The 16273-nt window shown below is 44.6% G+C and overlaps 2 protein-coding genes and 1 non-coding gene across 3 annotated transcripts; 1 reads left to right on the forward strand and 2 right to left on the reverse strand.

Annotated features, from left to right (window-relative positions):
- Positions 1-8916: 8916 nt before the first annotated feature.
- TRNAK-UUU (transfer RNA lysine (anticodon UUU)) lies at positions 8917-8988 on the reverse strand. The gene has a single exon. It is a non-coding gene; the product is annotated as a tRNA-Lys (tRNA).
- A 95-nt stretch (positions 8989-9083) lies between these two features.
- Positions 9084-12168, reverse strand: LOC123104484 (RHOMBOID-like protein 2). Its single transcript, XM_044526349.1, has 5 exons — positions 11717-12168; positions 10543-10706; positions 9929-10095; positions 9589-9836; positions 9084-9391 (listed from the first exon to the last, which is right to left on the reverse strand). The coding sequence occupies exons 1-5, from the start codon at positions 11992-11994 to the stop codon at positions 9280-9282; spliced, it is 969 nt and encodes a 322-aa protein (XP_044382284.1). The 5' UTR covers positions 11995-12168; the 3' UTR covers positions 9084-9279.
- A 1088-nt stretch (positions 12169-13256) lies between these two features.
- On the forward strand, positions 13257-15900 carry LOC123107490 (protein FAR1-RELATED SEQUENCE 5-like). The gene is made up of 2 exons (XM_044529477.1): positions 13257-13380; positions 14870-15900. The coding sequence occupies exon 2, from the start codon at positions 14905-14907 to the stop codon at positions 15808-15810; it is 906 nt and encodes a 301-aa protein (XP_044385412.1). The 5' UTR covers positions 13257-13380; positions 14870-14904; the 3' UTR covers positions 15811-15900.
- The last annotated feature ends 373 nt before the right edge of the window (positions 15901-16273 follow it).

Here is a 16273-nt window from a genome sequence, read left to right on the forward strand (position 1 = left end):
AACTTGGCTTGTATATTCCAACAATGGGCCTCCTCAAGTGCCCTAGGTCTTCGTGAGCAAGCAAGTTGGATGCACACCCACTTAGTTTCTTTTGTTGAGCTTTCATACATTTATAGCTCTAGTGCATCTGTTGCATGGCAATCCCTACTCCTTGCATTAACATCAATCGGTGGGCATCTCCATAGCCCATTGATTAGCCTCGTTGATGTGAGATTTTCTCCTTTTTGTCTTCTCCACATAACACCCCTCATTATATTCTATTCCACCCATAGTGCTATATCCATGGCTCGCGCTCATGTATTGCATGAAAGTTTATAGGTTTGAGATTACTAAAGTATGAAACAATTGCTTGGCTTGTCATCGGGGTTGTGCATGATGAGAGCATTCTTGTGTGACGAAAATGAAACATGACTAAACTATATGATTTTGTAGGGATGAACTTTCTTTGGCCATGTTATTTTGAGAAGACATGATTGCTTAGTTAGTATGCTTGAAGTATTATCATTCTTATGTCAATATGAACTTTTGTCTTGAATCTTTCGGATCTGAATATTTATACCACAATTAAGAAGAATTACATTGAAATTATGCCAAGTAGCACTCCGCATAAAAAATTCTGTTTTTATCATTTACCTACTCGAGGACGAGCAGGAACTAAGCTTGGGGATGCTGATACGTCTCCAACGTATCTATAATTTTTTATTGCTCCATGCTATATTATTTACTATTTTGAATGTTTATGGGCTTTATTATACACTTTTATATCATTTTTGGGACTAACCTATTAACCCAGAGCCCAGTGCCAGTTTCTGTTTTTACCCTGTTTTAGGGTTTCGAAGAAAAGGAAAACCAAACGGAGTCCAATTGACCTGAAACTTCACGGAACTCATTTTTGGAAGGAAGGAAGCCCAAAAGACTTAGAGTGCACGTCGGGGGATCTGCGAGGAGGTCACGAGGCAGGGGGCACGCCCACCCCCCTGGGCGCGCCCTCCACCCTCGTGAGCCCCTCGTGGCCCCCCTAGCGTACTGCTTCCACCTATATATATCTCCATATACCCTAAAAACATCCGGGAGCACAATAGATCGGGAGTTCCGCCGCCAGAAGCCTTCGTAGCCACCGAAAACAAATCTAGACCCGCTCCGGCACCCTGCCGGAGGGGCAATCCTTCTCCGGTGGCCATCTTCATCATCCCGGTGCTCTCCATGACGAGGAGGGAGTAGTTCTCCCTCGGGGCTGAGGGTATGTACCAGTAGCTATGTGTTTGATCTCTCTCTCTCGTGTTCTTGAGATGATATGATCTTGATGTATCGCGAGCTTTGCTATTATATTTGGATCCTATGATGTTTCTTACCCCCTCCACTCTCTTGTAATGGATTGAGTTTCCCATTTGAAGTTATATTATCGGATTGAGTCTTTAAAGATTTGAGAACACTTGATGTATGTCTTGCCGTGGATATCTGCGGTGACAATGGGATATCACGTGATTCACTTGATGTATGTTTTGGTGACCAACTTGCGGGTTCCGCCCATGAACCTATGCATAGGGGTTGGCACATGTTTTCATCGTGATTCTCCGGTAGAACTTTGGGGCACTCTTTGAGGTCCTTTGTGTTGGTTGAATAGATGAATCTGAGATTGTGTGATGCATATCGTATAATCATGCCCACGGATACTTGAGGTGACATTGGAGTATCTAGGTGACATTAGGGTTTTGGTTGATTTGTATCTTAAGGTGTTATTCTAGTACGAACTCTAGGGCTGTTTGTGACACTTATAGGAATAGCCCAACAGATTGATTGGAAAGAATAACTTTGAGGTGGTTTCGTACCCTACCATAATCTCTTCATTCTCCGCTATTAGTGACTTTGGAGTGACTCTTTGTTGCATGTTGAGGGATAGTTATGTGATCCAATTATGTTATTATTGTTGAGAGGACTTGCACTAGTGAAAGTATGAACCCTAGGCCTTGTTTCAACGCATTGCAGTACCGTTTACGCTCACTTTTATCATTAGTTACCTTGCTGTTTTTATATTTTCAGATTACAAAAACTATTATCTACTATCCATATACCACTTGTATCACCATCTCTTCGCCGAACTAGTGCACCTATACAATTTACCATTATATTGGGTGTGTTGGGGACACAAGAGACTCTTTATTATTTGGTTGCAGGGTTGCTTGAGAGAGACAATCTTCATCCTATGCCTCCTACGGATTGATAAACCTTAGGTCATACACTTGAGGGAAATTTGCTACTGTCCTACAAACCTCTGCACTTGGAGGCCCAACAACATATACAAGAAAAAGGTTGTGTAGTAGACATCACCCCTCTAATAGCGTTGCTAGTTGAAGGTGAAGATGGAGTTTGTTCCTTGTTGGAACATGATTATTGTTGGGATATCATTATTATATCTTGTTTACTTTAATGCACATATATACTTGGTAAAGGGTGGAAGGCTCGGCCTTACGCCTAATATTTTGTTCCACTCTTGCCGTCCTAGTTTTCCGTCATACCGGTGTTATGTTCCTTGATTTTGCGTTCCTTACGCGGTTGGGTTATAATGGGAACCCCTTGACAGTTCGCCTTGAATAAAACTCCTCCAGCAAGGCCCAACATTGGTTTTACCATTTGCCACCTAAGCCTTTTTCCCTTGGGTTCTGCAGACTCAAGGGTCATCTTTATTTTACACCCCCCCCCCCCGGCCAGTGCTCCTCTGTGTGTTGGTCCAAAACAGAGCCACTTGCAGCGCCACCTCGGGGAAACTTGAGGGTTGGTTTTAGTTGTACGTAGTGTTCATCCGGTGTGCTCTGAGAACGAGATATGTGCAGCTCCTATCGGGATTTGTCGTCACATCGGGCGGCTTTGCTGGTCTTGTTTTACCATTATCGAAATGTCTTGTAACCGGGATTCCGAGTCTGATCGGGTCTTCCTCGGAGAAGGAATATCCTTCATTGACTGTGAGAGCTTGTGATGGGCTAAGTTGGGACACCCCTGTAGGGTTTTGAACTTTCGAAAGTTGTGCCCGCGGTTATGGGCAGATGGGAATTTGTTAATATCCGGTTGTAGAGAACCTGACACTTAAGTTAATTAAAATGTAGCAACCGCGTGTGTAGCCGTGATGGTCTCTTTCCAGCGGAGTCCGGGAAGTGAACACGGTTTTGGAGTTATGTTAACGTAAGTAGTTTCAGGATCACTTCTTGATCATTATAGTTTCTCGACCGTGCTTTGCTTCTCTTCTCGCTCTCATTTGCGTAAGTTAGCCACCATATATGCTAGTGCTTGATGTAGCTCCACTTCATTACCTTTTTCCTACCCATAAGCTTAAATAGTCTTGATCTCACGGGTGTGAGATTGCTAAGTCCCCGTGGCTCACAGATACTTCTAAATAGTTGCAGGTGCCGATGATGCCCGTACAGATGACGCAACTGAGCTCAAGTGGGAGCTCGATGAAGATCGTGTTCGTTGTGTTGTTTTGTTTCCTTTCGATCACTAGTGGAGCCCAGTTGGGGCGATCGGGGATCTAGCATTAGGGGTTGTCTTCTTTTATTTTGGTTCCGTAGTCGGGCCTTGATTGTATTCTCGATGATGTATGTTAACTTGTATTTGTGTGAAGTGGCGATTGTAAGCCAACTCTTTATCCCTTTGTTATTCAGTACATGGGATTGTGTGAAGATTACCCCTCTTGCGACAAACCTACCATGCGGCTATGCCTCTAAGTCGTGCCCCGACATGTGGGAGATATAGCCGCATCATGGGTGTTACAAATAGGCACGCCAGGACTCCCTCAAGATGGCGATGGAGCGCCAGTGCGCCGCCCTGCAGCGCTTCGCGGAGCGCCGCCGGGGCCACGGCAAAGGAGAAGTCGTCGTCATCGACGACAGCGACGACGACGACGTGCCGCCGCCACCAGTCCGCCATGGCGACGCCGGGTCCAGCAGGGGCGCCCGCGTCAAGGAGGAGAAGGCCGACGACGAGGATGGCGGCGACGACGGCGACTACTCGGTGTTCAGCCAGTTTCTTTTAGATTAGTTTATTATATATTTGCTATGTAATGAAAATCGGCGAACTCTGTCCAAATATATGCCCAAGTTGGCCGAAATTTGTCGTGTTTAGCCGAACTTCGCCGAACAGTGCCGAAATTTGCTATACTTTTTTACTTTTTAAACGCGCCTGGGGGCGGCCCTGAGGCCGACGGCTGGGGACCAACTCGCCCCCAGGCCCGTATTTTGCGCCGGCTCACCCCCATGCGGCGATTTTAGGCGCCCCCTGGGGGGCCAACGGCTGGAGATGCTCTTAGCACCCATCGCCTGCTGAGTAACTAATGTTTTTTTTGCGAAGAGGTAAGTAATGTTTCTTATTTTCTTAACTATACAATCTCCATGTGTCATTTTTTGTGCATTTGCTAAATATCTTATGGGGCCCCCATTTATCAACTCATTGCATATTTATTAGTATGATGCTTCAGCACCTTAATTATTACTAATACATAGATTTTGGCAAGACAAAAAGTGTGTTGCAGTATACATAATGAAATTGCAAGTGGCCTTTCACTGAGGAAATTTCAACTTTGCATGGAGAACAAGAGGGCTGACAGGAAAAACATTGTTATTATTTCTCATTTTCTTAGCGTATATTATCATATAGTTTCTCAGTTTTATATTTGACAATAAAATGAATTTAAAACTTAAGGTATTCCAAATTAATAACTAACTTCTAATTTCTTTACTATCTTGATTTTGTACAATGATTGCACCTAAATTAAAATGATAGATTGCACTAATTAAATTAGTTCCTACTTTTCTGTAAAGGAGTATCGAAGTTGTTTATCAAATAGATGGATGGAATATTTATCCCCATAATACTATTAGTTGGTGTAGCCCCGCACACAAAAAAAGTCATACTAGTTAGTGTAAGAACACATAGTCCAAATTAGTTATTTTCAATGTTCATCTGACCAGGATCAAGTACAGACTAGAATATAGTTGTGGTTACAAATAGTTAAAATATAACAGAAAGATGAATCACTTACACGTGTCGTCATTTTAACAACAAAAGGAGGAATCACAAACATGTGTGGTCATTTTAACTGTTTGCATTGTTCATCTGAATTTAAGTTGTGCATGTTACCATTTGTTGTTTAACTGTATAATTGTGGTGTGGTTTGTAGGTGACGCAACTCAAATGTGGAGGATGTGTTATTGGGCTTCACATGTGTCATTGCATTGTTGAGGGTTTTGGCATCCTTCAATTCATTAAATCTATAGCCGATTTTGCATGTGGTGAACTCATCCCAACCACTTTGCCTGTGTGGAAACGGGACATATTCACCTCACGTATGCCACCCTCCATCACACATGTTTACCCGGCATATAAACCATTTATTCAGGGTTTAGACTCCATGGGAGAGAATGTGATGCTATCAACTTATTCTTTGGGCCAAAAGAGATACAAATTTTAAGAAGCCACATCCCAGAACACCAATCCAAGACTACCACAACATTTGAGTTGCTTACAGCCGTTATGTGGCGGTGCCGCACATTGGCATTGGGTTATGAATCTAGTCAAAAAATGTGTGTCATGTTTACCTTAAATACACTCGGGAGAAGCATTAATGGTGAAAGCTCAGTCCCCGGGTCGGTCCTGAGATTTTGGAGGCCCGGGGCGAAAATAAAATTTGAGGCCCCTTAATATAAACATCATAGCAATGATAAATAACGATTCTAAAAAAGAAATAATAAATAATATATGCATCTACAAAATGTTATCAATAATTACTTAAATGCATTCAAAAGCCAATATTTATATAAAATAACTTATACAATTTACCTACAAATTTTCTTGTAAAATTCTTCGATGCAAAGCCACTTACGATTGTGTCGATGTCAATCTCATCCATCGATTTCTTCTCGATACACAATTTGTTCATCAATAATTTCAAGTTGGAAAGCATCCTTTTAGCTGATGCAACAATCACCGATACAGTATGTAAATCTGAATAAATCTTTAAACACCATGAGTTTTTTAAATCCTTTCTTCAAAGAAGTGATCAATTAAATCAAACAAATATTTAACATGAAAATCCTTCCAACTTCTAGAATTCCTTCTTGGCTACTGAAAATTGTAGTATCAAACTATTTCTTCCTCTAGCACGAAGTTTTACTGAAAATTGCAGGAAAATTATAGTATGATATACCTTGGATTGATTAGATCGGCGTCAGTGGCTGGAGGCTCGGCGAGGATGCGATGGCGTTTTCTGGTGGCAGGCGCTCAGCGATGTGCGTGTTGCGTCGTCGCTGCGTTCAGTGCCGGGAGACCGGTCTGCCCTGCTTGACCTGGGATCTGGAGTTTTGAAACTATGGAAGAGAGAATAGGAAATTAGGGATGAACTGATGTCGCACGATCGTTTTCTTTTGCTGAAGGAGGGTGTCTCGTAATAATAATAACGGCACGACGTGATTTACATGCGTACTTGCTCTTTTTTCCATCCTGATCGTACGCTGATTGAAGCGATTTACATGCGTACGCTGCTGCCTGCCGTCCCTTCCTATTTGGATCTGGCTACTTCTTTTCCTACGTGAAGCTATTGCTTATGGGCTGATTTACATTTACGTAATTACCTGGGAGGGGCCCCCTCGATCCTAGGGGCCCGGGGCGGCCGCCCCTGCTGCCCCCCCCCCCCCCCCCCCCCGGGCCGGCCCTGTCAGTCCCTCGTGGTTACTATGGAAATGCACATTTTTCTCTCATGGTTGAGGTCACGGTGGATGAGTTGGCTACACAACCGCTAGCACATATACTTGAGCTGATGTGCAAAGTCAAGTTGGACACAACAAAGGATTGTATGAAGTCGATGGTGGATTTGATGGCATTCTGGCGAGAGCGGATACCTTTCGGCATGGACAGAACATATGAGGTTAGTGACACAAAGAGGGTTGGTGGCAATGCACTACACTTTGGGAAAGTCGAGCTGGTTGCTGCAGGCACACCGCATGTCGGGGATTTCACTTCGAAGTTGATAATCTATCAGACGCAGTTAGGGAGTTGGAAGATCCACTTTGGACTCCTGCACCAGTAAGAATGGAACAGGAATAAAAAGTCGGGGTAGCTAGTCACTCCGTTACTGAGGAAAGAGATACGAAGTGTAAGAATAAAGATGGCGAGGACTCAACCGTGGTATCGATCTTACTGCCAAAACAAGCGATGGAGAAGTTCACAAAGGAGATGGCAATTTGGTTGAAGAAATAAGAAGGAAAGAACATGCAATAAGCCAATCATGGTGGAATTTATTTGTTGTTTACTTTAATCGCCTATTTCAGTCGAAGCGCCACCCAAACCCAAAAGCAAGGGTCGTTGTGTGCTATTTCTACGACGAATCTCACTAGAGAATTGGCAGCATGGGTTGTTGTTATACTTTATGTATAGTTTTGTTGCTTTGCCTCTATTGTTGCTTTATGTATAGTTTTTGTAAAGAAACATGAATAATAATATTCCTCTTTGAAGTAGTATAAACATTGTGAGTGGGGATGTCATTCACGTGGCGTGCTTGGTTGATTCAGACTGATTTGCTCTCATACAGAAGGTGCGAATCTTCTCTCTAGGCTGATTGGCTCAAAAACAAAAAGCTAAACGTGTTAGCCTAGAGAGAAGATCTTCTCTCACAATGCAGATCTGCTCTAGGCCGATTGTTCAAAATCCTGCTGAAAAGCAAGACAGTCTTATGTAGTGTTGGCTGATTCAGTCTTTTTCATGAGAGCTTAGGTTTGTTCGTGTTTAGTCCAACAAATTACAGATAATATAAGGGGGACACTAGGCGTCGGCCAGCGGATCTTTTAAAAAGATCCGCCGCCTTCGCATCCATTTGGTCAGGGCAATCCAGTGGCGCGGTTCCTTCCTCAGCGTTGCAACAGACCTCTTATTGCAGAAACATTTGCAACAGAGGTGTTGTTGCAGAGTTCTTTTTGTCTGAACTCTTTTGAAATATGAGTGTCGTTGCGGAAGAAATTTGCAACACAAATGATGTTGTAGAACTTTCTTTTTCTTAAATTTTTGCCAACATGGGTATTGTTGTGGAAAGACTTCTGCAACACAAATGATGTTGCAGAATTTTTTTCATCTTAACCTTTTTGCAACATGAGTGTTGTTTCGGAAGGACTTCTGCAACATGGGTGTTGTTGTGGAAGGACTTTTGCGTCTAGTGGTGAAGGTCCTGGCCGGTTGTGTGTCGGCTGCTCAAGCTCGTATCTGACGGCTGCGCATGTGACGGAAGCTCGTATCTGACGGTTGCGCATGCGAGACGTGGATCTGACGAATTGAGTGGCCGAGCATTATCCTCTACCATTGCAACAAATGTAGTGTTGCGATAATTTTCTGCAACACGGGTCATGTTGCGGAAAATTTTGCAAAATATAGATAAAGTTGTAGATTTTTTTTGTAACCGGGGCATTGTTAAAAAAATTGCAACGGAGTTCATGTTGCAATTTTCGTTTTTGCAATGGAGGTCATGTTACAATCTTTTGTACAACAAAGGCCTTGCTGCAGTTAATTATTTTCGTAACAGAGGTCTCGATGCTTTTTTTTGCAACAGAGATCTTGTTGCAGAAAGAAGAGATTGTGGGAAGTCAGTTTCATCCCGTGAGAAGCGTGACATCCCAGCAAGATGGCAAATATGAAAGGCTCTAAGTCAGAGTCACACCGCACGGTATATGGAAAAAATCAAACAATGAACCCATAGAAGCCCACGCACCTGCACGCTCCGTGTGAACACTTCCAGCGTGGCGTGAAATCACGATGAAGCGATCGAACGGTGCAGCGTCCGGCGGATGCGCAAGCTATAATCAGCCGGCTATAATCTATGAATCTTCTCCCTGGTTTGCTCAACAAGATGTGGTTAAAAAGCAAGAAGGAAGAAAAAACATACGCCGTCCGTGGGGATCGAACCCACGGCCACGTGCTTAAAAGCCACGCGCTCTACCACTCAGCTAGGACGGCTCTGGATGTTACCATTTCAACGGAATAGCTTATTATATGTTACTTAGCACGTCAAGCGCCACACGAATCGACTGCTTCACCAACCCAAGAGCAGGGATCAAAACGATACGGCCTCTTACACAAAAACACGCATGGAATCACTGGAGAGTGCTCGAGTTACAAACTTACAGAGCCTGCCAAACAAATTTACAGAGTTCACTAAAGAACAAGTTCCTATCTACAAACATACAAGCATGAAAATGGTCCTCACAACACTACGGGTTTTCGTCGAAAACCGAAAGAAGGAACCGCCTAGGTATCGCACTTCCACCTCGACGTCGGCACACAGTTCAGGTAGTGGCACCAGTGGCAGCCGTCATTCCCGTTCTTGCCCTTGAAGAGCATCACCAACGAAAGCGTGAACCTGCATCACGAGTTCTCGGTATAAGATTCATTTCATATCAGCCGTTAGCTTGACTCTGGATCATATAAGTCGGTCTCGATGATTTTCAGTGTACATGTACAAACAACGATAATCACAGCGGCATCGAATATTCAAAACTAACTGTCGTGCGATTTGTCAGACTATTTTTTTTATGAGATGTGATTTGTCAGACTTACCCGACAAGCAGCAAGACGAGTGCCACAACCCACAGGACATATTGGTATGGTTTGTACTTGGGGGGCTGATTGGTATGGGGCAGCTCGCTGCGTTCCAACCAACCGAATTGTGGCCTTGCCAGCAGAACGAACCCCAAAAGGAACCCGGTCAGGAATCCACCAATGTGAGCAAAGTTATCAGCATGCGGTAGTATCCCGATTGCCACGTTGATCGCGATTATAAACAGAAGGGTTATTATGGCTGCAACCTGAAATAGCATATGAACTTGATAAGCAAAACAATGTTTTAGGCAACTGGATATATAGAGGAAAATGTATGTGTTTTCTATCTATCTCGGACCTTGTTGGAGTAAATAGTCCAGTTCATAAGTAGCTCAGAAAGCATAGATCCAAGCAGCCCAAATAAAGCTCCAGATGCACCAACAGAGATGTAGTTATTTCGTAGGAAGAGTGCAGACATCACGCTGCCACCGAAACCAGACAGTAGGTAGATAGCGCCAATGCGAACTTGCAAGCAAAAGAACTAGTGTCATGTGCAATATATAAACATGCTGATAATCAAAAATATTCTATCTACATTGATATTAGTAGTCCCTCTGATCCATATTAATTGACGCTGGTTTAGTACAATGTTGTACTCCCTCCGTAAACAAATATAAGAGTGTTTAGATCAATAAAATAGTGATCTAAATGCTCTTATATTTCTTTACAGAGAGAGTACTAAACTAGCGGCAATTGATATGGATCAGGGAGTGACATAAATAAAGTAAGATTTAAGCATACTGTCAACACCTCAGCAATTAAACTAGCTCAACTTGCAAAATAGAAACCAGTTACAGTGTAACTAAAACAGCAGACGGACACTCAGACGAGTTTTGTTGACGTGTAGAAACACTAACAGAATATCTCCCAAATGATGCTAGTAACACTGATTCAGCATTGTGAGAAGCTTACCAAACCCAAATTGCTGCTCAAGACGAATCCCAATAAACAGCAGACTTAGCATGTTCACAACCAAATGGATCAGGCCAGCATGGAGCCAGATGCAGCTAATGAGACGCCACCCCTGGTGCTGATGGACAACCTTGTTCCAGTCCAGAGCTCCCATTTTCCCCAAACTGCAAGATAGAGCTTAACCCGTTAACTTTATCATCTTGTATGTATCCTACAGTAGTATCTTAGAGAGATAAATATAACTACACAAATCAAACCAAACAACGAACTTTTCTGGTCAACGGTTGGCAACTGAGCTGCAATCTCATGAGACACATACCACATAGCAAGTTGCAATTAAAATAAGCGGGCATGCCACTACTGTCAACGAGAAAACTACATGGTCTAGAAACAGCTTGGGTTGTTTTATAGCATTAGTTCTACATCACTTAGCAAAAGTCAAAACAGTTTCCATAAACCCGTGTACTAGACTACAATAACACAGAATCCTACGCCTGCAGCACAAAGTGGACACCTAATTACCGGCAAAAGGTAGTAGAAAATATCGTCGCTGACTGTCTCAGAAAGCTATTTTTGGCACAAATAACAAAGAAGAGAAAGCTTCAGCTGTCTTCGTTGCGTACTGGTGGAAGCTACTGTTTGGACGAAGTGGAGGGTAAACTAAACAGTGGAGTGCATTGAACAATGGAATCATGTCGAATTGTGCACGTTCAGATCATTTCAAGCCACTGGAGAGAGGGAGGGAGATCTGAACTGTCGCCACCACATGACAGAAGAATCCCCTGTCTCCCGAACTTCCAGAAGAGGAAAAGGCATCTGAATTCAGAAGCGAAACTTCAGAGAACATTTCTGATTTCCTCACAGCAAAAGGAGGAGAGTTGAGAGATTTCCTCTGACCAGTAACACTTGCTCCAGAGTTCAGAGCAACAGAATTGACAGCTTCATGATGCGAGCTTAACTTGCCAAGAACCAGCAAAGCAAAATCCATGTTCTGCCAACGAATCAACTAGGAACGCGGATAAAACAACCCAATCTCAAGACGAATCCCCCAAATCCGTCCGCCCAATTTCACCTCGAGCACACCCAGAAAGCAGAACACCGCCCAACCCAGTCCCCTAGCGCAATTGGACCACACAGAAGGGAGAAGGGAGAGAGAGGGGAAGCGGAGACGTACGTGGTGGAGGAGGGCCCGAGGAGCGGGTTCTCGCGGAGCGGCTGGAAGGAGAATCGCCGGAGGAATCCCGCGACGCAGCCGCCGCCGAGCGCGCTGCCGTGCCTGGGGCAGTCGTTGACCCACATCTCGACGACGAAGACGGCGACGCAGGCGACGATGACGGTGGGCACGAGCCAGGGCCACCACTTGCGGTCCCCGGCCGACTCGTACCCTCCGAACCCTCCCCCCGCCGCCGTCGCCGGCGCCGCCCGGCCCTTCCCCTCGCCGCCCCCCTCCATGCTGTCCCGCTGCTGGTCTCACGCGCTCGTAGCTGGCTCCGGTGACGCGATGTGATGTGCAAGCCGAGGACGGAAGGATGGGGAGGGAAGGAAGGAGCTGGAGTCAAGTGGCGCTGGCTGGCTCGCTCTCGCTCTCGCGCGCTCGGGGTAGTAGCTTGGAAGCGAGGGGACGGGGACAGGGAAGGAAATGATGCGCGGGGCCGGGGGAGGCGGACAGACAGCGACGGTGGGTGGGTGGGGCTGCGGCTGCGGGGGGGCCTGTGGCACGCTGGCGCGCGGGCCCCCGTGGGCGAGGGGGGCCACCGCGCGGTGAGGCGTTGCTGTCCGTCCGTCCGTCCCCGGGTGAGTGGTGTTTCGGTTCGCGTGGTGAAGTAGTACTAGTGGTTGTAACCGATCCGCGTGAGGAAGAAGGGAGCGCGGGAGACGTGAGAGGTGAGAGGATCAGGCGGCGGCGCCAAGCGCGTGGACGTGGAGGTGGACGCGGGGTGGAGCTGGGGTGGCGGGCTGCCGTTGGGCCAGGTGCCGCGCGTACGTGTGGGACGCGCCGCGCCGGTGGTCACGTCACCGGGCGCCGACGTGGAGTGCCAGCTTCTCGACGGGTCGCTCCGGTTCCGGTCTTGGTCTGCTACGGCGCAAGTTTCAGGGGCCGGTGCTTGCCGCCGGACCGCGCCGTAAATGAAACTTTTCTGGAGGCTCCTTCCTTCTTGTAGTTGTAGTACTGCTGCTGCTACGTTGCATGCATTCATTTCATGCGCGTGTACTCTTTCTTTTTACTCCACGTATAAGATTTGATAAAAGTCAAACTGCACAAGGTTTGACCAAATTTATATAAAAAAATATAAACATCTACAATACTAAAACTATATAGTATGAACATACGTTTCATGCTGCATCTGATAATGTTGATTTCATATTGTAAATGTTTATATTTTTAATATAAAGTTAGTCAAACTCTACAAAGCTTGACTTTGATCAAACTTTATAGGACGTGTCTAGTGGGCGACCGGCTGCCCACTAGTGCAACCGAGCGGTCGGCTGAAAAAGGAAACCCCGTGTCCACACGAAACAGAAAAGGAAGGGCCATCAAACCGACCGATCGACCGACCACCAAACAAACCGATTGAGCGGCCACCAAACAGAAAATGCCCCACATAGCCAGATGTCCCCAGCTCGCACCCACGCCCCCGCTCGCCCCCACGCCTCAGCCCCTCCCACGCTGTCTTCTTCTTCTTCTTCTCCACACCAGAAGCAGATCCAACAGAAATCGCCCCCAACCCTTCTTCCTTCTCCTACACAGCCGTCATGGGAGCCCCAAAGTAGAAGGAGCTGCTTCAAGATCTAAAGGGCAGGGTGGTCAGAGCCATACCAGGCAGTAAGATCAAGCAGGTAAGCCCCCTCTGCACCTCTTCACTTCCCCCTTTCTTCTACTGCATAGGCATATGTAAACCCCATTCTCCATGGATCCATGGAGAATCTGCTTCAAAAAAGAGGTGAATCTAACACATCACACCAGCCTACTTGATGTTACTGCTGCATGTGTTAAACATGCCAGAAACTACTTGATGCATGCCAAACAAGTTTCTACCACCTGGATGTGTTAAACAAGCCAACTAAAAACAAGTTCTCTGGCCAATTAAAACATGATTAAAGCCAACTCAACAAAGCATTGTAGCCAAAAACTAAACATGCATTCTACCAACTTGTAGTTATTATTTGCAAAATGAACAAAAAATTCACTGCCCAAGAGATATGTGCAACGAAAAATTCATAAATGTGCAACTGAACATGCATCCCAGCCAACTGAACCTATATTCTGGCAACTCGCCATGCATGCTAGCCAAAACTAAAACATGCATTGTACCCCACGTGCTTTCTGGCCAACTAAAAAACATGTATCCTGGCCAACTAAATATGTATCCTGGCCAAGTAAACATGTATATTTGGCAATACATGTTTGTGAGTGAACACTTTGGAAAAACTATAGTATATGTGCAAATAAAAATATGTTTTCTGGCCAACTAAACATGCATGTTGGCCAAAAAACTAAGAAAATGTATCCTGGCCAACTGAGACATCTATTCTAGCCAACCGAATGCATTAACTGTCCAACTGAACATGCATGTTGGCCAAAAACTGAAATAAATGCAACCTGGCCAGCTGAGACATCTATTCTAGCCATCTAAAAACATTAAATGTCCAACTGAATATGTATGCTGGCCAAGTGGAAAGATGCATCCTGGCAATTGAGACGTCTATTCTAGCGAAAACCAGAAATCTATAGTGCAACAGGAAAAACACAAGAACTTTTGTCCATGGCTAATGAAGCCACAAACCATATTAACATATTCACACATATAATCTTGTTCCACGCATATATTCTGGTCCCACACCTATTGCAAACCATATTAATATATTCAAATATACCAGAACTAGAAACATAAACGACGATGAAAAACATATAGCTATAATCTGTCCTCCAATTATTCTTTCTTCTTTTACCTGGATTTTCCTTCTCAAATGTAGCATCCAATTATGTGCAGAAAAATCTGAAAAGAGCTCCTTTTGAAACGGAAACCTACAGATCATTGCAACAAAACAAAAAGGGAAAAAGTCAGAAAACTCTGTAGCAAAAACAAGTCATGCTTTTGCCAATTATTTACTGCAAACTGTGCAACTAACATAACAAATCTGTGCAAACAAAAAATTTCATAACTGTTATAATAAAGATTATGCTATGGTCATGTTGCTTTTGGAACTAAGATTATCACAAAATGGTGTGCAACTTCCTATTTACTAAGTTTTTAGGTTGTTTGAAACACTCTTTTTCTGTGGTTACCAACTGATGTCATCAATTTCTTCTTTTTTATATGTGCAGGGAGTGTGTGGCAGCATCCAAAAACAAGGAAAAAAATGCTTGATCTCAGTGAGTTGCCTCCAGACCTCAATGAGCTTCCTCATGATATGGATCAGCAGCAACCCAGCATACAACAAGGAAATTGGACAGAAAATGGTCGATCTGTTTACTACACGCAGGCAAGTTGTGATGGTAACCCTACGGGCCAAGACAATGTGGCAGGCCAGTCATCAGCCCGTGGTGCCCCTGTAGTGGTGTCTTTGCAGTCAGAGAGCCATACTCTTGATGACACAGGAACCGAGGCAAATGTTCCTGGTCCAACCAGGACTGAGCTAGGAGCTGGCGCTGTTGACGGAGCTGTGCAAGTAGAAGAAGGAGAGGATGAGGCTGGTTCTCAACCTATGGAACCCTATGTTGGCATGAGATTTGACAGCCTTCAAATTGCTAAGGATCACTACAACAGCTACGCACTACGGATGGGTTTCTCTATCAAGATGAACACCTCTAGACGGACACCCCGCACCAATGAATTGATAAAACAACAGTTTTGCTGCAACAAGTTCAAGAAGGCCAAAGCTGATGATGGAGGAGCTGAGGCTCCTCCTGTCCTGGACCCTATTCCAGATCCAAAATTTGTTAACAGTGATGAGGAGATGGAAGAAGAACCTCCAATATTTGCTGAAGAGGAGGCTGGTACTAGTAAGAAGAAGAAGAAGAAGAAGCGCAAACGTGAGACAATAAAGCTGATTGAATGCAAGGCGAAAATGTTGGTGAAGCTCATAGATGGGCGATGGGAGGTGACGCACTTTGTTCGTGACCACAATCATCCGCTCGTGAACAAACCTTTATTGTCCAAATACTTGAGATCCCACCAAGGCATATCACCTGATGAAAAGGAGTTTCTGCGCATCTTGTATAACTGCAACTTGACTACAGGTGTGGTGTTTTTCTATATCCCTTGAAGAATTAAGTTTCCCTCTAGGCAGTCCAGTGTGCAACTGTTATGGTACTACTATGCAACTGAAATGGCTTAATTGTGCAACTGGTGTCTAACTTCCCATGCTTTTTGTATATCACTTTTGGTGCTTTTTGTGCAACTAGATTGTCTTTACTGTAAAACTACACAATGTCCTGTATGCAAAAACTGCAAAGTGTTTTTAAAAAGGTGCAGCTAGATGTCCATTTCCTGCGATTGTCTTCTGTGCCAACACGTGTCCTATTACTATGCACCTGGATGTGCGCATTTGTGTAACTAAAAAAAGAATATACTGTTTATTTTTGTATTATGCAGGACGAATGATGCATGTAATGGCAGAGTTCTATGGATCTGAGATGATGGTGCCGTTCGGACCAAAGGCAATAACAAATCTTTGTACATGTTTCCGTAGAGATGACACAAAGAAGGGTGATCTGATTGAGACAATT

The sequence above is a fragment of the Triticum aestivum genome, chromosome 5A (genome assembly GCF_018294505.1).
Source record: "Triticum aestivum cultivar Chinese Spring chromosome 5A, IWGSC CS RefSeq v2.1, whole genome shotgun sequence".
Taxonomy (NCBI): Eukaryota; Viridiplantae; Streptophyta; class Magnoliopsida; order Poales; family Poaceae; genus Triticum; species Triticum aestivum.